Here is a 26,256-nt window from a genome sequence, read left to right as displayed (position 1 = left end):
GCTTGCCTGCAAAATCCCATGGAAAGAGGAGCATGATAGGCTACAGTCCATGGGGTCGCAAAGAGTCAGACACGACTGAGCGACTTTGCTTACTCACTTACTTACTTATATTTGTCATAGTTTTACTTCCAAGGAGCAAACATCTTTTAATTTCATGGCTGTAGTCACTGTCCACAGTCATTTTGTACCCCAGAAAATAAAATCTGCCACTGTTTCTATTTTTTCACCATCTATTTGATATTAAGTGATGGTACTGGATGCCATGATCTTAGTTTTTTGAATGTTGAGTTTCAAGCCAACTTTCTCACACTCCTCTTTCACCTTCATCAAGAGGGTCTTTAGCTCCTCTTCGCTTTCTGTCATTAGGGTGGTATCAGTGCATATCTGAGGTTATTGATATTTCTCCTGCCAATCTTGATTCCAAGCTTGTGCTTCATCCAGCTGGCATTTCACATGATGTACTCTGCATATAAGTTAAATAAGCAGGGTGACAATATGGTGCCTTGACCAGACTGTTGTTCCATGTCTGGTTCTAACGGTTACTTCTTTACCTGCATACAGGTTTCTCAGGAGGCAGGTAAGGTGATCTGATATTTCCATCTCTTGGAGAATTTTCCAGTTTGTTGTGATCCACACAGTTAAAGGCTTTAGCATAGTCAAGGAAGCAAAAGTAGATGTTTTTACAAAATTGCCTTGCTTTCTCTCTGATCCAACTGATGTTGCCAATTTGATCTTTGGTTTCTCTACCTTTTCTAAATCCAACTTCTACATCTGGAAGCATATTGAGCATTACCTTGCTAGTGTGTGAAATGACCACGATTGTACAGTAGTTTGAACATCTTTGGTATTGCCCTTCTTTGCAATTGGAATGAAAACTGACCCTTTCTGGTCCTGTGGCCACAGCTAACTTTTCCAAATTTTCTGGCATGTTGAGTGCAGCACTTAAACAGCATCATCTTTTAGGGCTTTAAATAGCTCGGCTGGAATTCCATCTTCCACTAGCTTTGTTCACAGTAATGATTCCCAAGGCCCTCTTGACTTCACACTACAGGATATCTGGCTCTAGGTGAGGGACCACAACATCATGATTATCTGTGTCATTAAGACCTTTTTTGTATTAGCTCTTCTATGTATTCTTGCCATCTTATCTTAATCTGCTTCTGTTAGGTCCTTACTATTTGTGTCCTTTATTGTGCCGTCTTTGCATAAAATGGCAAAACTAATACAATTATGTAAAGTTTAAAAATAAAATAAAATTTAAAAAAAAGAAAAAAAAAAGGAACAACAACAAAAAATGTTCCTTGTTATCTCCAATTTTCTTGAAAAGATCTCTAGTCTTTCCCATTCTATTGTTTTCCTCTATTTCTTTGCATTGTTCACTTAAGAAGACTTTGTTATCTCTCCTTGCTATTCTTTGGAATTTTCATTCAGATCTTTCCTTTTCGCTTTTCTTCTTTTCTCAGCTATTTGTAAGGCCTCCTCAGACAACCATTCTGCCTTCTTGCATTTCTTTTTCTTTGGGATGGTTTTGGTCACTGTCTCCTGTACAGTATTACAAACCTCCATCCATAGTTCTTCAGACTCTCTGTCAATCAGATCTAATCCCTTGAATCTATTTGTCACTTTCACTGTATAATCGTATGGGATTTGATTTAGGCCATACCTGAATGGCCTGGTGGTTTTCCCTACTTTCTTCAACTTCAGCCTGAATTTTGCAGTAAGAGGCTGATAATCTCAGCCATAGTCCACTCCAGGTCTTGTTTTTGCTGACTGTATAGTGTTTCTCCATCTTCCGCATTATGTTATATACTTAATCTGTTCTTAAGGTAATCCTACAAGGTAGATGTTGTTGGTTTTCCATTTTACAGAGGATAAAACTGAGACAGAGACAAAGAACGTGTTTGGATTTATGTAGTTTGTCTCCTTCCTTCCTTCACTCTCCCTACACACACCTGCACACATATTCAGTAACCACCAGCAGCCCAGCCTATGGGCTTTAGTCTTTAAATTCACACAAAGGCTAAGATCACAGTGAATAAAAAAACACACATGGCTTCATGCTTCTGCCTCCTGAATTCCAGTGCCTGGGGGTTGGTTTAGATACCCCCTGCTTTGGATGGGGGCTTGCTGCCAATAAGTTTCCCATTTTCCAAGCAGCTGGAAGGATAACAACCAGCTGCTCTGAAATACACTTGAATCCCATCCCTTCAACTAAGAGACAGCTGTGCTTATCTATAGGCAGACTCTGGAAGATGTTTTTTTTTTTGTTTTATAAGACACTCTAGGCAGGATGAGAGCGATTTCTGATTTGAAAAAGAAACTAAATTCCAGAACAGAACTTTTTAGTAGTTCCTCATTGTGGATGCTTTTCTAACCTCTGATACTTACTGATAAAAAGGTACAAGTTTGTGAGTATCAGACAAATGAAAGAGAGTTATTTTCAAGTCGCTTTGTCTTCCTCAAGTTGTGGATTTTATACCCGACATATCCCATGCTTCATTTCTGACACATCAGCATTTTGTTGCTCCAGGCTTTGCCTGGAATGATTTCTGAAGCCCTGGTCTGTCTTGTTACCTGCTGCTCTTTCCTTCCAGTGTGCGGATGAAGCATTAAAGGAATGTGTTAATGCTGCTGCTTCTTATCCTAGATTCAAGCCAATGACAAAGAATATGACTGAAATCTGTAGGCCACAGTGGGCGTGGGGCTGGAGTGGCACCCAGACCTACCACTTAAAAGAGACCACAGGAAGCAGATAATATTAAAAATGTACACAGGAGTCCAGAAAACTGGCAGTTCAGATTTTGTTGTTGCCATTGTCTAAAGCTAGTTATGGTTTCAGCATAGCTCTATTTTATAGGTAATTGTGAAATTCAGTTTTTAATTTAAAAATAGAGATTAATGCTATATTTTATAGTTTTATGTTTAAACCATGGTCAAATCAAAGACTCTGGAAAAGCTGGGTTGCAAAAAATTTGCAACATGAGGTGCAAAGTATGTCAAAAGAACAGGAAAGTTGATATTTTATTTAAAATCAGAAAACCACATCCTGCATGTAAGTATGTTAAATGTATTGTATATGCCTATGTATAAGAATCTGCCTGCAATCCAGGAGACCCAGGTTCAATCCCTAGGTTGGGAAGATCCCCTGGACCAGGGAATCGCAATTCACTCTAGTATTCTTGCTTGGAGAATCCCATGGACAGAGGAGCCTGGAGGGCTACAGTCCACGGGGTCTTACAAAGTTGGACATGACTGAGGCGACTAAGCAGCAGCATGCTTATGTATATACTAATTTAGAGTTCATTATGTACTGCCCTATTCCTGTAGCCTCTATTTTCCCATCAAAATGGCAAACGTTTTCTAAAGAATATTAGGCATGTTTGACAGCATCTTAAAGACATGGAAAGGTGAGTTCTATGTGATTTTATGAATGAGACTATGGGGTACTAAACTTGAGGGGATGTGCTTGCTCAGGCAAAAATCTTACTTTGCTGGTCATGATTACTTTTGCTCCCAGAACCTTTCCCAAGATGTTTTTGGCTATTACTTTCTAGCTAGGTTTAAACGACGGGAGACAGCTGGCAATCCATTGGCAAGCAATCATCTACTTTTGATGTATTAGCTGCTTGTCACACTTCATCTTTTCCGTTTCATTCAGTATTAGGAATGGTTCATACCAATGGTAAATTGAGGGCTGCCTCACAAATAATTTTCTGTATTAAATTCCATGTTTGAAACACCTGCGTAGTTTCTATCTTCCTCACTAGACCCTGACTGATACATGTACTAAAAGCTTTGTGATGAGCAGAACTGGTTTCATGCTAATTTGTTGGGATGAGAGTCTTAGTACTTGGTTCTGCACCTCTTATTCTCAGGAAATGTTCTTGTGTTTTCCTGGCTTTTCAAACTTAGGTAGAAATTGTCCTTACTTTTGTTCCATCAAAACCCCAAAATTCTGTCATGTATTATTTACCAGTTGACTTTATAAACTTATGCTATCACACTTAACCTTAACTATGAAGCCTGAAAAGAAACATAAGCTCAGGGAAGCTAATTAATTTCTTCCTAGACTCCATATCTAGGATGTTGTGAATTGAGGCTCAAATGTAGGTTATCAACTACAAAAATAATTTTACCCTTAGGCTATTAGACAAGTCTTATTGATATATTACATTTAAATCACTGAGTGATACTTACCTAAATGTAGGAATTTGGAGTTTTCTGACAAATAATGAAAAGCATCACTTAATCAAGGATTTATAAGCCAATTTTAGACACCAAAAACTTTGGTTTATGAACTTTGGCTGTGGAATGTCTGGGAAATATTGTTTAGGGGAATAATAGAACAATTGAAATAATATTTATCTTGGAAATATTTTATATATGGTTTCTGCACTTATAATTCTACAATTTATATAACTTTCAAATAACTGTTTTTAAGTATTATATTGAAGTATAATTGATTAATAATGTGTTAGTTTCATGTATATAACAAAGTGGTTCAGTTATATATATCTATTGTTTTTCAAATTCTTCTCTCATTTATAGGTTTTGTAAAAAAAAAAAATTGATTTGCATCTTTTTTAGATTCCATATATAAGTGATATAATGTGATATTTATACATATATCCCCTTTTTTGGATATCCTTCCTGTGTAGGTCATGACAAAGCGTTGGGAAGAGTTCCCTTTATTCTACTGCAGGTTCTCATTATTTATCTATTTTATGCATGGTAATGTATATATGTTAATCCCATTCTCCCAGTTGATCCCACCCCTCTTCCTCCACTGGCACCCAGATATCCACTCTGGATGTCTATGTCTCAATGTCTGCTTTGCAAGTAAGCTCATCTGTATCATTTTTCTACATTCCACATATAAGAAATATAATATTTGTTTTTGTCTTTCTGATTCTTTCAGCTTCATTTTACTTTGGCTATTCATGGTCTTTCGTGTTTCCATACAAATTGTAACAGTTTTGTTGATTCTGTGAAAAAAAAAAAAATTGTAATTTGAGAGGGATTGCAATGAATCTTCCAGTCCAAGAACACCATATCTCTCCATGTTTCTGTTGTCTTTATTTCTTTAATTAGTATCTGATACTTTGCTGAGTACAGGTCTTTTGCCTCCTTAGGTCGGTATTTGCCAAGGTATTTTGTTCTTTTTGATGTGATGGTAATGAGATTCTGTGTTTTCTCATTTTGATCTTTTGTTGTTAGTGTATAAAACACAACACATTTCTATTTATTAATTTTGTATCCTGAAACTACTGAATTCATTGATGATCTCTTGTAGATTTCTGGTAGCATCTTTAGAATTTTTTATGTATAGTACCATGTCCTCTACAAACAGTGACAGTTTTGCTTATTTCTCCAATTTCAGTTCAGTTCAGTCACTCAGTCGTGTTTGAATCCTTGCGACCCCATAAACCGCAGCATGCCAGGCCTCCCTGTCCATTACCAACTCCCAGAGTCCACCCAAACCCAAGTCAATTGAGTTGGTGATGCCATCCAACCCTCTCATCCTCTGTCATCCCCTTCTCCTCCTGCCCTCAATCTTTCCCAGCATCAAGGTATTTTCCAATGAGTCAGCTCTTCGCATCAGGTGGCCAAAGTATTGGAGTTTCAGCTTCAACATCAGTCCTTCTAAAGAACACCCAGGACTGATGGGTGTTCCTTTATTTTTTTTTTCTTTTTTTACTTTTTTTTTTAATTTTTAAAATTTTTTAAATAATTTATTTTGCCAAATATCAAAATGAATCCACCACAGGTATACATGTGTTCCCCTTAGGATGGACTGGTTGGATCTCCTTGCAGTCCAAGAGACTCTCAAGAGTCTTCTCCAACACCACAGTTCAAAAGCATAAAGTCTTCGGCACTCAGCTTTCTTTATAGTTCAACTCTTACATCCATACATGACCACTGGAAAAACCATAGCCTTGACTAGACGAATCTTTGTTGGCAAGGTAATGTCTCTGCTTTTGAATATGCTATCTAGGTTGGTCATAACTTTTCTTCCAAGGAGCAAGCATCTTTTAATTTCATGGCTGCAGTCACAATCCACAGTGATTTTGGAGCCCCCAAAAATAAAGTCTGACACGGTCTCCACTGTTTCCCCATCTATTTCCCATGAAGTGATGGGACCAGATGCCATGATCTTTGTTTTCTGAATGTTGAGCTTTAAGCCAACTTTTTCACTCTCCTCTTTCACTTTCATCAAGAGGCTCTTTAGTTCTTCACTTTCTGCCAAAAGGGTGGTGTAATCTGCATATCTGAGGGTATTGATATTTCTCCCAGCAATCTTGATTCCAGCTTGTGCTGCATACAGTTCATTTCTCATGATGTACTCTGCATATAAGTTAAATAAGCAAGGTGACAATATACATCGTTGACGTACTCCCTTTCTGATTTGGAACCAGTCTGTTGTTCCATGTCAAGTTCTAAATGTTGCTTCTTGACCTGCATACAGAATTCTCAGGAAGCAAGTCAGGTGGCCTGGTATTCCCATTTCTTAGAATTTTTCACAGTTTGCTGTGATCCTCACAATCAAAGGCTTTAGCATAGTTAATAAAGCAGAAGTGGATATTTTTCTGAAACTCTCTCACTTTTTCCATAATGCAGTGAATTTTGGCAATTTGATATCTGGTTCCTCTGCCTTTTCTAAATCCAGCTTGAACATCTGGAAGTTCACAGTTCACACACTGTTGAAGCCTGGTTTGGAGAATTTGGAGTATTACTTTGCTAGTGTGTGAGATGAGTGCAATTGTGTGATAGAGCATTCCTTGGCATTGCCTTTCTTTGGGATTGGAATGACCTTTTCCAGTCCTGGTGCCACTGCTGAGTTTTCCAAATTTGCTGGCATATTGAGTGCAGCACTTTCACAGCATCATCTTTTAGGATTTGAAATATTTCAGCCTGAATTCCATCACCTCCACTAGCTTGGTTTATAGTGATGATTCCTAAGGTCCGCTTGACTTTGCATTCCAGGATGTCTGGCTCTAGGGGAGTGATCAACCATCGTGATTATCTGGGTTGTGAAGATCTTTTTTGTATAGTTCTTCTGTGTATTCTTGCCACCTCTTCTTAATATCTTCTGCTTTTGTTAAGTCCATATCATTTCTGTCCTTTATTGTGCCCATCTTTGCATGAAATGTTCTCTTGATACCTTTAATTTCCTTGAAGAAATCTCTAGTCTTTCCCATTCTATTGTTTTCCTCTATTTCTTTGCATTGCTCACTGAGGAAAGCTTTCTTATCTCTCCTTGCTGTTTTTTGGAACTCTGCATTCCAATGGATATATCTCTCCTTTTTTCCTTTCCCTTTGGCTTCTTTTTTCTCACTATTTGTAAGGCCTCCTCAGACAACCATTTTGCCTTTTTTCATTTCTTTTTCCTGGGGATGCTCTTGATCACTGCCTCCTGTACAATGTCAGGAACCTCTGTCCATATTACTTCAGGCACTCTGTCTATCAGATCTAATCCCTTAAATCTATTTATTATTTCCACTGTAAGGGATTTGATTTAGGTCATACCTGAATGGTCTAGTGGTTTTCCCTACCTCTTCAATTTAAGTCTGAAATTGGTAATAAGGAGTTGATGTTCTGAGCCACAGTCAGCTCCCAGTCTTGTTTTTTTGCTGACTGTATAGAGCTTCTCCATCTTTGGTTGCAAAGAATATAATCAATCTGATTTCGGTGTTGACCATCTGGTGATGTCCATATGTTGAGTCTTCTCTTGTGTTCTTGGAAGATGGTGTTTGCTATGACCAGTGCATTCTCTTGGCAAAACTCTATTAGCCTTTGCTGTGATTCATTCTGTACTTCAAGGCTAAATTTGCCCATTACTCCTGATATTTCTTGACTTCCTACTTTTGCATTCCAGTCCTCTAAAATGAAAAGGACATCTTTTTTGGGTGTTGGTTCTAGAAGGTCTTGTAGTTCTTCATAGAACTATTTAACTTCAGCTTCCTCAGCATTACTGGTCAGGGCATAGACTTGGATTACCGTGATATTGAATTGTTTGCCCTGGAAATGAACAGAGATCATTCTATCTTTTTTGAGATTGCATCCAAATAGTGCATTTCAGACTCTTTGTTGACTATGATGGCTACTCCGTTTCTTCTAAGGGATTCTTGTCCACAGTAGTAGATATAATGATCATGTGAGTTAAATTCACCCATTCCAGTCCATTTTAGTTCACTGATTCCTAAATTGTCAGTGTTCACTCTTGCCATCTCCTGTTTGTCCACTTCCAATTTGGCTTGATGCATGAACCTAACATTCCAGGTTCCTATGCAATATTGCTCTTTATAGCATTGGACTTTACTTCTATCACTGGTCACATCCACAACTGGGTTTTGTTTTTGCTTTGCCTCCATCTCTTCATTCTTCCTGGAGTTCTATTTATCCACTGATCTCCAGTAGCATATTGGGCACCCACCGACCTGGGGAGTTCAGCTTTCAGTGTCATATCTTTCTGCCTTTTCGTACTGTTTATGGATTTCTCAAGGCAAGAATACTGAAGTGGTTTGCCATTCTCTTTTCAGTGGCCCATGTTTTGTCAGAACTGTCCACCATGATCAGTCCTTCTTGGGTGGCATGGCATGGCTCATATTTTCATTGAGTTAGGCAAGGCCATGTGATCAGATTGGTTAGTTTTCTGTGATTGTGGTTTGCAGTCTTTCTGCCCTCTTATGGAGAAGGATAGGAGGCTTATGGGAGTCTCTCCTGATGGGAGAGACTGACTGAGGTGGAAACTTTGTTTTGTTCTGATAGGGAGACCATGCTTGGTAAATCTTTAATCCAGTTTTCTTTTGATGGGTGGGGCGGTGTTCCCTCCCTATTTGACCTGAGACCAAACTATGGTGGATATAATGAAGATAATGGCGAACTCCTGCAGAAGATCCCACACCCACACTGCTACGCTCAGCACCCCCAACTCTCCAGCAGGCTACCACTGACCCATGCCTTCACTGGAGACTCCTGGACACTCAATGGGCAAGTCTGGGTCAATCTCTTGTGGGGTCACTGCTCCTTTCTCCTGGGTCCTGGTGCACACAAGGTTTTGTTTGTGCCCTCCAAGAGTCTGTTTCTCCAGTTCTGTGTAAGTTCTGGCAGTTCTATGGTGGGGTTAATGGCAACCTCCTCCAAGACGGTTTATACCATATCCAGGTCTACTGCACCCAGAGCCCCTGCCCATGAAGCAGTCCACTGCTGACCCTTACTTTCTCAGGAGACACTCAAACACAGTTCTGTCTCAGTCTCTGTGGGGTCTCTGGGTCCTGGTGTGCCCAAGGTATGTTTGCGCCCTCTGAGCATCTCTGGCGGGTATGAGGTTTGATTCTACATGTCATTTTGTTCCTCCTACCATCTTGCTGGGGCTTCTTATTCGCCCTTGCATGTGGGGTATCTCTTCAAAGTCACTCCAGCTCTGCGCAGCTGCTGGTCCAGCACCTACCGTCTTGCTGGGGATTCTCTGCCCTTGGACATGGGGTATCTCTTCCCAGTCACTCCAGCACCATGCAGCTGCTGTTCCAGTGCCACACAGCTGAATAGCCCATCACTAATATCACCAATCATATTTTTATAATAGGCCATTTCAAATATAATTAAATCAGCATTCTATGTAGCCACCTGAATTGGTATTAGGTTTGTGATTATTTCCTTTTAAAGTAACATAATGTTTTTGGTGTGGAATATATGCTTTAGAAAACAGTAAGACTTGAAAATGCTTTTTGAGAGGATCATATTATAACTGAATAAATGTTATATTCTATTTCATGTCTGGCCTTCTCAGTAGTGTTAAATTTCTTTAGTTATTCCACACATTGATTTTTCCCCTTTCAACTTAAGTTGTTTTCTTCTGTCGTCATGGTCTCATGGAGAATTGGTAAAGGACACATTTACAAGATGAATCCAATCAGTGGCCCATTGGAATAATTTTTAATCTTCAAAGAAGGTACCACTTTCTCAATTTAATTATAAGCTTGACAATTTCAATTTGGATGTTTAACCCCACTTTGACTGGCCTTAACAAAACCCCTTATTTGATTTTCCCCTTAAGCCAGTCTGGCTATTTACCATTTTTGAATGCATCTGAAAAAGGAGAATGTTTCCAATTCAGGCCATGCTTCTAAAAATCCATTCAGAGACATGTGTTAAGCAGGTATTGGAATAAAATTAGGTCGCCAGGAAAAGTTCAGGGTAGATACTAAAAGCATATTGAATTATAAGATACATTTTTGCCAACAAATATATATTTAAACATTTCCTGTGGTGTATACTTACCATTACTAGATCATAAGTTAGAAAGACTATTAATGTTTGTTTTTAAGAAATATTTAAGCTATCTCTTATTATCTACCAACACATATACATAATACACTTTAACACTACCTATGCTGACTTTATTTCCAAATAGTTGAATTGAGCACTTTATAAGTAACTAAGGGTTAAATAGAAACCCCAAGATCAGGTGACCAGATCTCAGTTTCTATTTCAAAATCAGGGCAAACAAATTTAATTTTGTTTTGAGAATCAGAAAAAAAAGTTTGTTTTGTATTTACATTTTAAATATGAAATGAATGTTATATAATTCCATGTCCTAGAAGCTATAATATGATTTGCTTATGGTTTAACTTTGCCTTATTGATATGTTTATTGAGATCTACATTGAAAGTCTTTAAACTGTTTGGAACTTATGAGAATGACTCAGTATTTCTATTTGCTATTTCAAGAAAATGCTGCTTGGAAAATGATAACACAAACACAATCAAACCACCATTCTAACAAAATACCTTACAAGTAAGACACTCTCATTTTTCTTAGTACCAAAATTCTATAAATTCTGTAACTGCAAAAATTCTATAACCTTTCTAAAAAATAGTTATTAGATAGCAGTTTTCAAAATTTTATACATTGTATTAATGGTACAGTTTGCTCAACCATACAATATCTGAAAATAAATACTTGTTGCAAGTGACATATTACTAAGGGGCAGGGTTGTGTAATAGGTAAAAGTACCAGGTATTTGAACAAGGCTGCCTTGGCTCAAATTCCAGATCTTTCATTTAATAGCTGTATCACCTTGAGAAAGCTATGAAACCTTCTAGTTCCTTTGTTTCCTCATCTTTAAAATGGAGATGATTATGGTACTTACTTCATAGGATTACTGAGTTAATTTATGTCAACTATTTAGAACTGCACAAACACATAGGAAGCACACAATAGATATTAGCAATTATTATAAGCTGTTATTATACTTGGAGCCAAACCACACACATTTGCCTTTCAAGGACTGCTTTGGTGCAGATGCAACATCCACAGGGGGTGTATAAGTGCAGGTAAATATTGAGACTCATGAGAATTCATAAGCTACCATTGGCACCATTTTATCTAGAAGGTTTATAGGACAGGAAATATATTTTTCCAGGCAACAACAGGAATTCTAGCAGCAGTAGTTGCCATGGCGATTCACACAGGGATGGGGAGCTAACTATGCCTTCCCCAAGTGATAGCTCAGGTGCAAGGGATGGGCTCCACATCAGTGGAGTGCAGCTTAGAAACCTCAGGCAAAACACATTACTGATAAAGACCTTGTATCCAGAATGTGGGGAGTTAGAGCAGTAAAGTACAATGCATTCTGGTGTGCGACTAACATCAATGAGGAACTTACACAATTGAAGGAAGGAGGAACTAGCATGTCTTTCTTGGATATTCCTCCTATCAATAATTACAGTAAAATTTGAACAAGGATTTGCCAACAAACATTCCACCTTGATGAATTTGTGGAGGCTTACATTTACAGGTATTTAACTTAGGGCTTTGTAAAAAATTTTGGCACTTTTATGAGGAAAAAGAAAATACCTTATATTGTTGTTAAACTCCTTTTCCACAACAAAGGCTTGCAGATACATCTCTAAGTTGAACCAAGCCTTTTGTCTGAAAACATCCTTAGAACCGGACAGAATTGTACTGTAGCTTACCTGAGTTCATGGAGTATATGCCACAAAGCACAAGAGACATTACAATAAAATTAAGATTCCTACAGGATGATAATATTGAGGACTCTAGTTAGATGTTCGAAATTTTGATTATTTGCAAAATACATCCTTGCCGTTAGTAAAAGCTGACTCTGGGCATAATCTCCATATTCAATTCAGTTCAGCTCAGTCGCTCAGTTGTGTCTGACTCTTTGTGACCCCATGAATTGCAGCACGCCAGGCCTCCCTGTCCATCACCAACTCCCGGAGTTCACTCAAACTTACGTCCATCGAGTCGGTGATTCCATGCAGCTATCTCATCCTCTGTCATCCCCTTCTCCTCCTGGCCCCAATCCCTCCCAACATCAGAGTCTTTTCCAATGAGTCAACTCTTCGCATGAGGTGGCCAAAGTACTGGAGTTTCAGCTTTAGCATCATTCCTTCCAAAGAAAACCCAGGATCATCTCCTTTAGAATGGACAGATTGGATGTCCTTGCAGTCCAAGGGACTCTCAAGAGTCTTCTCCAACACCACAGTTCAAAAGCATCAATTCTTTGGTGCTCAGCTTTCTTCACAGTCCACCTCTCACATCCATACATGACCACTGGAAAAATCATAGCCTTGACTAGATGGACCTTTGTTGGAAAAGTAATGTCTCTGCTTTTGAATGTGCTATCTAGGTTGGTCATAACTTTCCTTCCAAGGAGTAAGCGTCTTTTAATTTCATGGCTGCAGTCACCATCTGCAGTGATTTTGGAGCCCCCAAAAATAAAGTCTGACACTGTTTCCACTGTTTGCCTATCTATTTCCCATGAAGTGATGGGAATGATGCCATGATCTTCGTTTTCTGAATGTTGAGCTTTAAGCCAACTTTTTCACTCTCCACTTTCACTTTCATCAAGAGGATTTTTATTCCTCTTCACTTTCTGCCATAAGGGTGGTGTCATCTGCATATCTGAGGTTATTGATATTTCTCCCGGCAATCTTGATTCCAGCTTGTGCTTCCTCCAGCCCAGCGTTTTTCATGATGTACTCTGCATATAAGTTAAATAAGCAGGGTGACAGTATGCAGCCTTGAGGTACTCCTTTTTCTGTTTGGAACCAGTCTGTCGTTCCATATACAGTTCTAACTGTTGCTTCCTGATCTGCATATAGGTTTCTCAAGAGGCAGGTCAGGTGGTCTGGTATTCCCATCTGTTTCAGAATTTTCCACAGTTTATTGTGATCCACAAGGTCAAAGGCTTTGGCATAGTCAATAAAGCAGAAATAGATGTTTTTCTGGAACTCTCTTGCTTTTTTGATGATCCAGCAGATATTGGCCTTTGGTTCCTCTGCCTTTTCTAAAACCAGTTTGAACATCTGGAAGTTCACGTATTGCTGAAGCCTGGCTTGGAGAATTTTGAACATTACTTTGCTAGTGTGTGAGATGAGTGCAATTGTGCAGTAGTTTGAGCATTCTTTGGCATTGCCTTTTTTGGGATCGGAATGAAAACTGACCTTTTCCAGTCCTGTGGCCACTGCTGAGTTTTCCAAAAATGCTGGCATATTGAGTGTAGCACTTTCACAGCATCATCTTTCAGGATTTGAAATAGCTCAACTGGAATTCTATCACCTCCACTAGCTTTGTTCAGAGTGATACTTTCTAAGGCCCACTTGACTTCACATTCCAGGATGTCTGGCTCTAGCTGAGTGATCACACCATCATGATTATCTTGGTCGTGAAGATCTTTTTTGTACAGTTCTTCTGTGTATTCTTGCAACCTCTTCTTAATACCTTCTGTTTCTGTTAGGTCCATACCATTTCTGTCCTTTATCGAGCCCATCTTTGCATGAAATATTCCCTTGGTATCTCTAATTTTCTTGAAGAGATCTCTAGTCTTTCCCATTCTGTTGTTTTCCTCTATTTCTTTATTCAACTAGATCCTCAAAAAAAAAAAAAATAATAGGCACAATTTATGAACTATGTCCAGTTTACTTTTGGACATAGACAGTATTGAGGATCTTATTGTGACATTAATAGGTCAATTAAGTTCATTTATTTTGAACCCAGACCAGTGTAGTAAGAATAAGCACAAGTCACTACCAGAGGAAGAGTGGCTATGTTCCTATTTACTATGGTTGGAATATAGGATGTCTATTTATATAGATCAGAGGCTTTTAATGTAGGTCAAACTCCTCTTTGATAACTTATTTTTATAACCCCACCCACTTTTATGGAAAGAAGGCAACAGGAACCTGTTTATATGTACTTGCATGCAAATACATATAACAGTAGGAGGTTTGAGGGCCTTAGAAGCTGTGTGGTTTCTCAGTTGATACCTTGATCAAAAACACTTCATCTAGATCAGAGTGTTACCAGATATTAGGAAAAATAGTTCCTTTTATGGCACACATTTCAGGTTACATTTGCCTAGAAGTCTTTACAATTGATGAAAGTTATTTGTAATGGTAGAGAATTTTGGACCTGACCTTTATAGTCTGATTGGTTTACTCCACAGGCCTTTAAAGTAAAATAACATTCTCATTTGCACAGGTACAATTGTGAAACTCAGAAAATTTTGTTAAGTTGAACACAGAAATCCCAAAGTGATGTATTACCCTACTCAAATATGCCTTGTTTTCATGAAGAGAATTCTTTTGAATTCTTCCCTTGGAGGGTTTTTCATTAAAGTAAGCCTGGTAAGAGGGCTTATAATACTTTTTTTTCTTTTGCAGACATGAAGTTGTGCAGTTATTCTCTATGAGTACGCCTGAGGCACTGCTTGGGTCTCAAACAAAATTTCCTACCGTGTGCTTGGCTGGTCTGTGCTCTTGCTCTGTGCCCTGTGATTTGACTCATAGTAGAAAGGCAGGCATCTTAATGCACATAGCTCTTGGACATCAAAAATCCTCAGAGAATGTCTCACGATCTTTCCTCATGAAATAACAGTATTCTTTCAGCAATTGTCCTAATCTGTCTGTAAAAGTAGTCTTCGTGCTCTCCTAGGGGGATAATTTGTCCTGTGTTTTTTTCAGTCTGCTGGAGGAGAAATCCTACTATAGTCATTTAGGATTTTAAAATAAAAGAAATTGTCAGAGGCCAGCATAAGAGATCACAATGGTACAGACAAAGCTTTGCTGAATCAGTGAGGGAAGAAGACAAGTTGATTTCCACATTTTAAGGCACAAATTTAATTTCACCATCCTTCAAGAATAGGTTTATATATAAAACCCACTCCTATGGAAAAATTAAAATAAAATAAAATAAACACAATCTATACATGACAAGATTACAGAGTCAAAAGGAGAAAATATAAGTTTTAGAGTGGGAAGACCAGAGCCTCTGGTGAAATCTTGAATGATAGCAGGTCACTAGGACCTTCTTCTATGGAAGATTTAATGATATCACAGAGCCCTTGGAATAAACCAAAGAGTTTCATGTTTGAGGGAGAAAATTACCAAGGATCCTCATTACTATTCACGTTCATTTGTCATTTAGAAAAACTTTTTTTTTCTTTTGGTGAGATTGAAAATGACTTTCAGAATCTAACTAGCTGCAGAAGGCCTTTAATGAAAATTGCTAATTATTAAACAACAGATTTTAGCCTGCAATGTGTCCATGCTGCTGCTGCTGCTAAGTCGCTTCAATCATGTCTGACTCTGTGCGACCCCATAGACAGCAGCCCACCAGGCTTCCCCATCCCTGGGATTCTCCAGGCAAGAACACTGGAGTGGGTTGCTATTTCCTTCTCCAATATATGAAGGTGAAAAGGGAAAGTGAAGTTGCTCAGTGATGTCCGACTCTTAGCGACCCCATGGACTGCAGCCTACCAGTCTCCTCCGTCCATGGGATTTCCAGGCAAGAGTACTGGAGTGGGGTGCCATTGCCTTCTCCGGCAATGTGTCCATAGAGTAACCTTAATAACAAAGTGTGTTATTCTATTCAAAGTCTAGTTGTTTTTTATTTAAAGTTGTGTACAGATTCAGAAGTTCTAAATGTTTTATGAAATACAGAAAAACATTTAAGTGTGAGTGCTTCATGAAATCTTGTTTAATTTTTGTTAATAAAAAATGTCATTCCTGCCACATGCACAGATTTTACCTTCCTGGCTTCAATAAGTAAAAAGACTTAATCGAGTGTAATTTCCAAGTATCACTGTCTCTCAAATTACATATTGTTTGGTGTTACCTTTTCAAGGATTTCAGACCGAGCATATAATGGAGCTAATTAAATTTTCTCCCAGGAAAGCAGCCAAGTAGACCACTGCCCCAGGCACATAACCTCAGCTTACTACTTTCCTTCACTCATTTATTCTGTATGTGAGATGAGACTCCCTGAACTGCAAAGCTAGGGTACTTAAGCCAGGCAGCTGCTGATGGATTTCAGTATCTACAGAGCCAGGGTTTGAGCCTCAACCCTGACAGCACACATCACAGAGAGGTGACAGTAGAGTGTGAATTGGCTGTGGGTGACAATCTGCCAAACGAAAATAATGGAAGAAGCATTAGTTATATAAAAATGAACCAGCTTGGCTAGCCCTAAAGTATTTTGCAAGATTCTAGGAATATCACATCGTTTTGTCCAGAGACTGTTTTTGTGAACAACCCAGGAAACAAAACAGTTACAAAATAGAGTTATGTGGGAAAGGTTTCTTTTAGAATGTTCGTTAGTATATGATTAAGCAATTTTCTCAACCTTCACAAGAAACAAAGGAAATATTTAATAATTGACCATCACTCTATAAGGTTACTTATATATGTTATTTTGACTTTAATAAACATTCCTTTCCTATTTAATATCCAAGAAAACTAGAATGAAGATAGTTAAATGATTAGTTTATGTAATTAAATGGCAGTCCTGGAATTTAAACCAGATTTGACTGTAAGGCCTTGGTTTTATCTATTTTAATACTCTGCATGATAGGTTAATCATTCTGTGTTTAAAAGACTCTTTTAGGTGGAATTATTTGTGAAATAAATATTCATAAAAATTAGTGGTTTACATGCATGTATGTATATGTATATATTATTTATCTTAGACTATGAATTCCCTAAGATTTTTCAGTTGTTCTTACTAAGTTACTTTTACATGATAGAGCTTTTACTGTAGATAGTCATCTCTTATACAAGGGGTCAACATTAACCCTGGAATTATGGAGATCCATTACAAAGAAAGCTGTAACCCATCTGGGCCTTATGATATGATATAGAAGCTATAGAATAGAGTTCACTGAAAACCAGGAAAAAAAATTAACCTAAGATATCATCTTAGAAAATAGAATATGGATCTATTTATGCATCAGATCAATAACTAAATGATTAACATAGATTGATGTGATAATTTACATAGATACATAAAATGTGAATTAACTCATTCATTTCTGAGATAAAATAACTATCATTTCTGGGGTTAAAAACAAGTGTCGCACATTTCATTTTCTGTGACATTAAATCTCTTTAAATTCCTGATTATGTTCTCAAATAATAGCTTTTTTCCCCCTCTACAGTTGGACAGTGTCACCTCCCTGATCCAAGCAGCCAAAAATTTAATGAATGCTGTAGTGCAAACAGTGAAAATGTCTTACATTGCCTCAACCAAGATCATCCGAATTCAGAGTCCCACTGGGCCCCGGCACCCAGTTGTGATGTGGAGAATGAAGGCTCCTGCAAAAAAGCCCTTGATTAAAAGAGAGAAACCAGAGGAAACTTATGCAGCTGTCAGACGAGGCTCAGCAAAGAAAAAAATCCACCCAGTGCAAGTCATGAGTGAATTCAGAGGAAGACAAGTCTACTGAAACCACTGTTCTACTCTAGTGTGTATATTACGAAGTCCTGGCTAAACACACTCCTTTATTTTTACACTTGATTAGTTCTGTAAGTTCACTAACTTAGAATTTAACCCACAAATGATGTAAAACATTGAAACCCTAACCCACATGAGCAACATATATTTGGGATCTTGTCATTGTCATTTCTGTATGGCCAACATATGCTTATTGAATGAATGAAATCTCCAGGTGTCATTCAGCCTTTCCCATCACAGAGTATCTTATATTCATTTCTCAAGTGAGTCCTGTTCATCTGTAATAGGTTAAATATACTCACCCTTTTTGATTAAATTCACCCTTTGAATTAAAACATTGACATGAGCTCTTGACTTGGTTTTCAATGCAAACAAAAGATTTCATAAAAATACTTTCAATTTAATCTCCACATATGTCATTTATCTCATCTAACCTGGTAGATGTGTGATTCCTTCAACAGGGGTAAAAAAGAAATCAGTCTCTAGATATTTGAAACTACTGTCAAATGATTGGGCTAATATCCATCAGAAACTAACCAGGTATGAGAGCAGTCAAGCTACTTCTGGATTTTCAATGTCTGTCTTGATTATTTATGAAACAATTAACATTATAAAAGTTATGAGTTTTCATGTCACAAATGTGTGTGTTTCAGAGTTCCATTGTGTTCAACAGTTGTGCACATTGGGTTTTGGGTTTAAGAAGGTTCACCAGAATACATATTAATATATGGAGTAAGAGTTATCCTCCACTGGGGATATGGGCATCTAACTCTATCCCCAAGTGAGTTACGATACAAGAAGTGCAAAGAGTTCTGCATGACTCTAAAACTTTATTTATATCAGCTTGCAAGTATAATTAACAGGAAAAGACCAATTTGAGAAACCTTTTGGCATTGAGTAAAATATAACTCAAAAAATATGAGCAAATTGTACCACTGAACTATGAAGTAGAGTTAAAGGTAATGAAGCTGGAGTGATTTTGATAACATTTTTTAAAATAAAAGTCATTCAGGTCACTTTTAACTACCATCATTGCTCATTCCTAGTTGAGTTCATAATGGATGTTATAACAGTTTCAGAGACTAGTGCAATGCTTCTCTCTCTCTAGTCCTATCTCTCTTTGGAGGAGTCAACTTTCAGTTTTACTTTTTTTCATGCATAGAGTTCCCATTCACAGGATTTCAAACATGCATTTCCTATTCTACTCTATCAAAATTATACCAAAATTATGACTTCACTTTGTAATAAATCGCCATTGATGACTTTTTTCAACAACCATGTCATCATAGTTTGACAAGGTAAAGTTTAAACATACAACTTCAGGTGATGATAGGAGGACTAGTTTGGGTAAAAGAATGTGTGAAACATAAGGATGCATAAAAGTTGAGAGCATGATGTGTATGCTATTGAGCAAATGGTATGGGGAACAGATTTAATCGGTCATTATAAATTATGAGAAAAATGCAAACTTTTCATTGTAATGTATTATATTTTTCTTCCACAATGCCTGGTTTCCTGGGCTAAGTAAGTAAACTTTCTAAGAGTAAAAGCTATAAACTTCTCCCTGTGGACCAGTATGCACAGTATGAATAGGTAAAACTGAGTATGCACTGGCCCACAATAATTATTCTGAACACAGTCTACTCCCTAAATGAAAAAGCAGTGCATAAAGGAATCAGAGAATCCAAATAATTGTTTTCCAAAACTAGCTAGCCTAATTGGAGCAAAACAGGGGATTTCTTTGTTGAAATGTTCCCATCATTTTCTGTTCTAAGAGGACGTTACAAGAGTTACATCTATCACACTCTCTCAGGTAGAAGTGAGAAAATAATTTATTTAAAAATTATCAAACTAGTACATCTTAGCCTCTAAGCCACACACTCAAGAATAATGAGTCTCATTTGGAAAATCTAGTGTCTGTCTGCTTCTACACAGCCTTCCACAGATTTGAGTTTAGGATGTAGCACTGGATGCCAAAACAACATAAACAACTTGAAATTATATGATTATCAAATAATCTCTGTGTCTATCTTTAAAAAATGACTCTCTACCCAAAATGGGATGTGAAAAATTCCCCCTCTTCAAAACAGATGGTTGCCAGCTTAGCTTAAAGCAAACAACTATAATTAAGGAAAACGTAATAATAATAATAATAAAATTACCTTGGAGAATGTCCCAAGAGTAATGCCTGTTGCAGTAATCAAAGATGCAATAAGAACAAGATGAGCAGAGCTGAGAAAGACATCTGTCCACCTGACTCAATTCCCGCAGTGTGCAGCATCTCACAGTCTAATTCAATTCAAGCCTGCTAATAGTATAATACTTGTAAGCAAAATTAGCAGCAAATATATTAACAAATCCTCGCATTATAAAACATAGTTAAATGAATCTAATCAGTATGTATGAAGATGGTGTATATATTTATAACTGAGTTCTCTTCTGTAGGGGAATGACTGAAATTTCCTAATGATGGTGATTGCCCATCTATGCACCTTTTTAAATCACATCACAGAGATTTGTGCTTCTTCTAATGATACCTTTGCTTTATCTTGCTAATCAAAACTCACCTTTTTTCCTTTGGTGAAATCAATTTATGTACGAAAAAAATCTTTGAGAGGGAGGAGAGGGCATATATCACCTAGAATGACAGTTCCAACTTGGTTAGCCACCAGCATCACTGGCAAACATTGAACTGAAATCAGAAGGTAGCAAAGGTCTGTGAAATCATAATCCAGTTTTAGTTGAAAAACTGGAAGGTTTTCCTCAAATTGGAAAGATGATAAATATAAATCTTTCCAGTATACTTATCACAAGTGGAAATTAATAAATTAAAATATTTCTTACTTTCTAATAGACTCAATAAATGAGTCTAGAAAAAATTCAAACACTAAATTTCTAAGGAAATTTGTTAATCCCTTTGTACTTGTCTTATGACGTGAATAAAAACTGTGAACATATTAGATGCAATATTCTTAAAAATGCAACATTCTTAAAATTGCCTCTGGTCTTTGCAAATCTCTTAATTTATCAATGTTAACATATATGTTCCCCCATAAAATTTCTTCTGTATGAAGGGTAAGTACCCCCACAACTAAAACAGAAAGGTCTGCTTCATCAGGCTGACATTGTTGCACACTTAACAGCTTCAAAGGAGGTCAGTCTTCAAGTCACATTAAAACAAGACTAAATTGGGAACACACAGTTAAGTACCCAATTTGGGCCTCAAATCTAATAATTAGTGCTCCTCAAATTTTAATGAGCACCTGAAAAGACTAACATCTAACAGTAGAGGTATTTCCAATAGCTTCCTACACCTTTACTTTAAGGGTGGTCTTTGTATCTCATCATCCTTGAGCTTGTAGCTTCCTATTAACTGCTAACAGTTTGCTACCAGAAGACAGTCAGGCATGCTCATCCCAGTCAATTACTCCCAAATAATGTGCTTTCCTCTTAGTCCGTGCTCCAAAATCCCTTATCACTTTTTAGGAGTCCATCCCATATATCAATTGATTAATAGCATTCTAGTTAAAATTATTAACTTAAAATCCCAATGGCATTATCTTTTTTTTTTTCCTATTCCAGAAAACATGCTTACCTTTTTTGGTGTCAAATCCACACTTCCCTGCTAGGGATTGTGGTTCCCATGGATACACAATTTTTTATAGTGGTAGAATGAGTAGAATGAGATGGAGACTTTTCCTGGTCATATTTAGCCTTCTCTAGTGAACTCACTGCAGAACTGTTTCACTGTCACTGTAATTTTCTAGGTCAGCAAAGCAAGCACCAGAATATCAAATTGAATGAAATCCGTATTTTCTTTTGTCAGCCTGCCTTTTGTTAAGATTGTCTGTCTATTGCATATTTAGGTAGCAAACAACCATTTTTCTGTTTGGAAAGTCAGAAATATTTTTATTTGACTTGGTCAGAAAATTTAGGGGCATCCAGTTAAAAGAAAATAACTTGCATATTATTTTAATAATTCTTTTTAAGTTGACAAAAATGTGCAACCTGGGAAATGTATATTTATATATAATTTTTCATTTATACATCACATGCCAGAAAGCAACACTTAATCAGACAAAAACCCTATAGCATTTTTTTTTCATAACCCTCTTCCCATACCATTAGAATATCTTTATTATTAGTATTTTGCACTGTTTTACTACCAAATAAACAAGTCAGGCCTAATGACAGAAAAGTCTACACACAAAGTAGTTTAAAGTTTTCATTTGGTTCTTTGGGTCTATTAGAATAAAAAAATATGGATGTTATTAAAACCAGATGTCCTAATCAAGGTGTTAATACTATCCTAGATATCTAAAAATGAGAGAGAAGATGTCCTAATCAAGGTGTTAATACTATCCTAGATATCTAAAAATGGAAGAATTAACATTTTAAATGCATTTTTTGCCATTTTAACTAACATGAACAAGAAACATTTTCTATTAAAGCAAAAGAATAATTTCCTATGTTCATCATTTTACATGTGAATTTTTTCCCCCACCAAGATAGAGAGGACCTATTCTTGAACATTGTTAAAGAAGATAATACTGATTGAGAGAACCACTTCTAAAGGGAACCCGATCTTACCTTCAGATGATAGATGGTTTGATCTGGCCTTTATGTAGCTTGTGAGATGTTCATGGTTATAGGCTGGCTTCTAGCATCCAAAAACTCCCACTGGTTTATGAGAACAAAACGCAAGGACTGATCTTCAAAATGAACAAGTTGGAGGAAAAAAATCAGTAAGTACAGAACAGTTAAGAGAAAGTAGGTAAATGACAGAGGTGGAGAAGGGAATAAGAAAGGTAGTTGCTGAAGCTGTGAACTTTTATACCGGAGAGAGGAAGAGTTCTGTGAAGATTTGGCAACCTCCTCCTGAGGAAGATTTTAAGGATAAGACGGGCACTTGTCTTTGGTGGTTTGGAATGAAGTCATGTCAGGGCAGGAGAACACATTGTGTAACTTTTGAGGATCATTTAGTGATATTGTTTGCAAGATGGGAAGCAGAAATCCAGACAATTTTCTAGGCTGATGATGGGTGAAATTCTTCCCAGTATCAAAGTGAATCAAGATATTATATAGTTAATATTTGACAAGCAATGTTGATGTTCCAAACACTGCCCTAGGTTCTTAGGATACATCAGATAACAAAACAGTGATTCTTGCCATGAGCTAAGTCTGTGGTAAATGCTATTACCTTACTTAATTTTTTTTAAATAACCCTATGTGATAAACATTATCAGTTCTATTCCTTGGATAAAGAAAGTAAGGATATGGATCTTTCTACAAAACTCATTGGCTTTAAAATTTGTTTGCAATGTGGAGTCTGAACTTTTAGCCATCACAGCAGATTTCCTCGAAAATGAGATGAGATTTTTCAGGTGAAAATGAGATACACATTTCAAATGCTCGCTGAGTTCCTATGTAAGAACAAAAGGATCAAAACTTTGTGCACACACACACATACACACATACATACACACACACACACTCCTACATCATTGATAAGTATATAAGTAATTAATTGAATATTATCACCTCTAATAACTGAATAAAGACTATCGGGTATATAAGGAATGAATATTTCATCTATGTGATCTGAAATCAAATGAAAACACCAAATTACCTTCATTTCCATAGAGGTGAAATCTTCCATGGAGATGTATGTTTAAAACCCATCTTTAGCATCAATTGGTAACAAACATTTATAGACATCATTTCTTTCCTTCTTTATTGCTAATATGTATTTATGTGTTTAAAGTTATGGATCCCATGGGAGGACTGGCCAAGGATTACTGAAATAAGGTAAAGGTTCCTTGAATTCCAAACTGACTGAACCATAGGAAATGTATGTTTCCTTCTTTATAGAGGTAACAAAATGAATACAATATGTACCTGACTGTAAGCAAATTGAGTTCTTTAACTTTACATGGTCCTTATTCCTAGAGACAACTGAAGGCTAGACTCTCCCTCTTGCCCCTGTTGCTTGCTATACCTCCCCTTCTCAGGCCTGGGGTACTTGACTTCCTGGTTTTTCTTAAAGTGGAGTCAGAAATGTTTCCTTTAAGTGTGAATGTATTTATTTGGGGTCTTCGCTTTTGAGTACCTGGTACCTCAGAATGATGGTGCCTGTTCCCAACTGTCATAAAAGGAAGCTCCAGAGTTCTTTTAAAAGAGACTCAGATTTCTAACAACCATCTCTAAACATCTTTTCAATGTAGGACATATATTACAGCAGCCATCTAAATGGCTAGCTAAAATGCTAAAAGTACTAGCAGAATACTAATTCTGCTTATGTCCTCTGTTTTCATTCCAAATGAGGTATTTTTTAATTCTAAAGTTTTCTTTCCTTTACATCTTCAAGAAGAATGCTTATTTGTTTGTTCTGAGTATTTGGTCTTAAAATATGTAGCATCTCTAAACATTTTAAAACCCCCTTTTAATAATTACATCAATAGTTCAAAACATGAAGTTATATATACTTTTTTTCTATTCAGACAACCATGTATTATGTAGTCCTAGGCCAGTCCTCTGGAGAAGGCAATGGCACCCCACTCCAGTACTCTTGCCTGGAAAATCCCATGGACAGAGGAGCCTGGAAGGCTGCAGTCCATGGGGTCACTGAGGGTCGGACACGACTGAGTGACTTCACTTTCACTTTTCACTTTCATACATTGGAGAAGGAAATGGCAATCCACTCCAGTGTTCTTGCCTGGAGAATCCCAGGGACGGGGGAGCCTGGTGGGCTTCCGTCTATGGGGTCGCACAGAGTCGGACACAACTGAAGCGATTTAGCAGCAGCAGGCCAGTCCTCAACATGTCACAGCAGTTTCCAATCTTCATGAATTATCTGAAGCTCTCTGTGATATTCACTGATAGTCTAGCTGAGACTGACAAGTTTCTTTGGTCTGGGTTTCTAAGATCAAATTTGGATTGGAATGTTTATTCATGAAACAAAGGAGAAAGTCTAGGAGTTTAGTTCATGCTCTCAGTTAATGAGAACTTGTCTTCTTGAGGCTTTAAACATAAAATTAATTTTGAAAATATTATAGAGATAGTATTCCATTGCTTGCTAAATCTTATACCATTATAGCCCTCTATTCTTGTCTGCTAGTATACAATGAGATATAAATATGAGAATTTCAGCAACTGCTTTTGAGAGTTAAGCCATGCTTCTGATTTTGAAAGCTGACCTTGTGCAGTAAAATTCCTCCAAAGAAAATTTCACTGGACCTGAATGACAGCATAAAGATTTTTCTTTGATGTCCATGAATAATACATCCCTGAAAACAGAAGTAGACATATGTTATGCCCAATTTAGTACTTAATAGTTGGGACTCTAAAGCAAGATTTTCTTGGGCAAGTTGTTGGGTGATTAAGTAGAAATTAAAACTTCCAGTGAAAGATTTCCAGATGCCTCTGCTTTCCATTTTTATTTTATTTTTAGTTCCATAGCAACCTGGCAACAATTAAACAAACACAACAATGACAAAAACACTTACTTTACTGTATGTACTTTTATAGACAACAAATGTGATAGTTTAAACATAGTGACATTTCTGAAGGTCATGTGTACATGGTAAGTCAGGATGAAGGCAGATTTAAATTAAGACACTCTGAGATGAAATAAAAGCAAGGAGTTGATAATAGTCATCTTTATCATAGAAATATCTTGAGAACTAAATTTTAATGGAATTTGAAGGGTTTCAAACTACTTTGCTTCCATACCTCACTCTGCTATGCAGAAGGCAGAATGGCACTGAGTGAACCATCTACTGTAGTAACAACCAACTTGAAGAAGTTTTATGGTTTGGCCATGGGTAAACTTTGGCAAAAGTGTTTGTGGAGCTGTCATTATTTATCTTTGAGGTCAGTTTCATCTGTCAATAAAAATGAATTATTTATCCAGGAATAGATAAAGCTCTTTAATACCCTCATGACATTGACATAGAAGCCCAAATATTCCTTGTTTGAGATTCTGCATGTCTTTTGTGCTTAACTGAATCAAACTAATTTTTTTTTCATTGCATTTCAATTATTTCACACATGTAACACTGGGTTTGTTTTGAAATTATGCAGTATTATTTGAAACATTATTTAACTCATGTCAGTGTAGTTTATTAATAATTTGCTTAACTGGAACTACATATGTTAAAGCAATAAAAATGAAGAGTATTGTTTATGCATTTGGCGTTTGTCTTTCGTGGTTTATGTTATGAGTGGGACAAAATTACTGAGTAATCTAACCAGTAGTCAAGGTTACATAGACTACAATTTGGGAGGATTTCTACTACAAACTACCAGTTGAACACAAGTGATGTAGACAATATGTAGTAGAATTAAACTTTTGGTTTAAATGGCACATTTTTTGTTTGTTTGTTTCAGTATGGATGTTAGGCCTTGACTTGAATAATGAATGTCTATGTAGCTGAGAAACTGTTCTCTAAACTTAGGACTTGATGGAAAGAACCAATTTTTCGGAGACTGTCTGAATAC

The 26,256-nt window shown here is 37.0% G+C and overlaps 1 protein-coding gene across 5 annotated transcripts in view; it reads left to right on the top strand.

The window, feature by feature from the left end:
* The window catches only part of CTNNA3 (catenin alpha 3), a 1,922,060-nt gene extending 1,896,114 nt beyond the window's left edge, over positions 1 to 25,946 (top strand). For all 5 annotated transcript variants that reach the window (XM_061405110.1, XM_061405112.1, XM_061405111.1 and 2 more), the window contains one exon: positions 17,462 to 25,946. In XM_061405110.1, the coding sequence (XP_061261094.1) occupies positions 17,462 to 17,749 (288 nt within the window). In that variant the 3' untranslated portion in view covers positions 17,750 to 25,946. The remainder of the gene's footprint in view (positions 1 to 17,461) is intronic.
* Positions 25,947 to 26,256: the final 310 nt, after the last annotated feature.

The sequence above is a fragment of the Bos javanicus genome, chromosome 28, assembly GCF_032452875.1.
Source record: "Bos javanicus breed banteng chromosome 28, ARS-OSU_banteng_1.0, whole genome shotgun sequence".
Lineage (NCBI taxonomy): Eukaryota > Metazoa > Chordata > Mammalia > Artiodactyla > Bovidae > Bos > Bos javanicus.
This window is presented reverse-complemented; position numbering and strand designations above follow the sequence as displayed.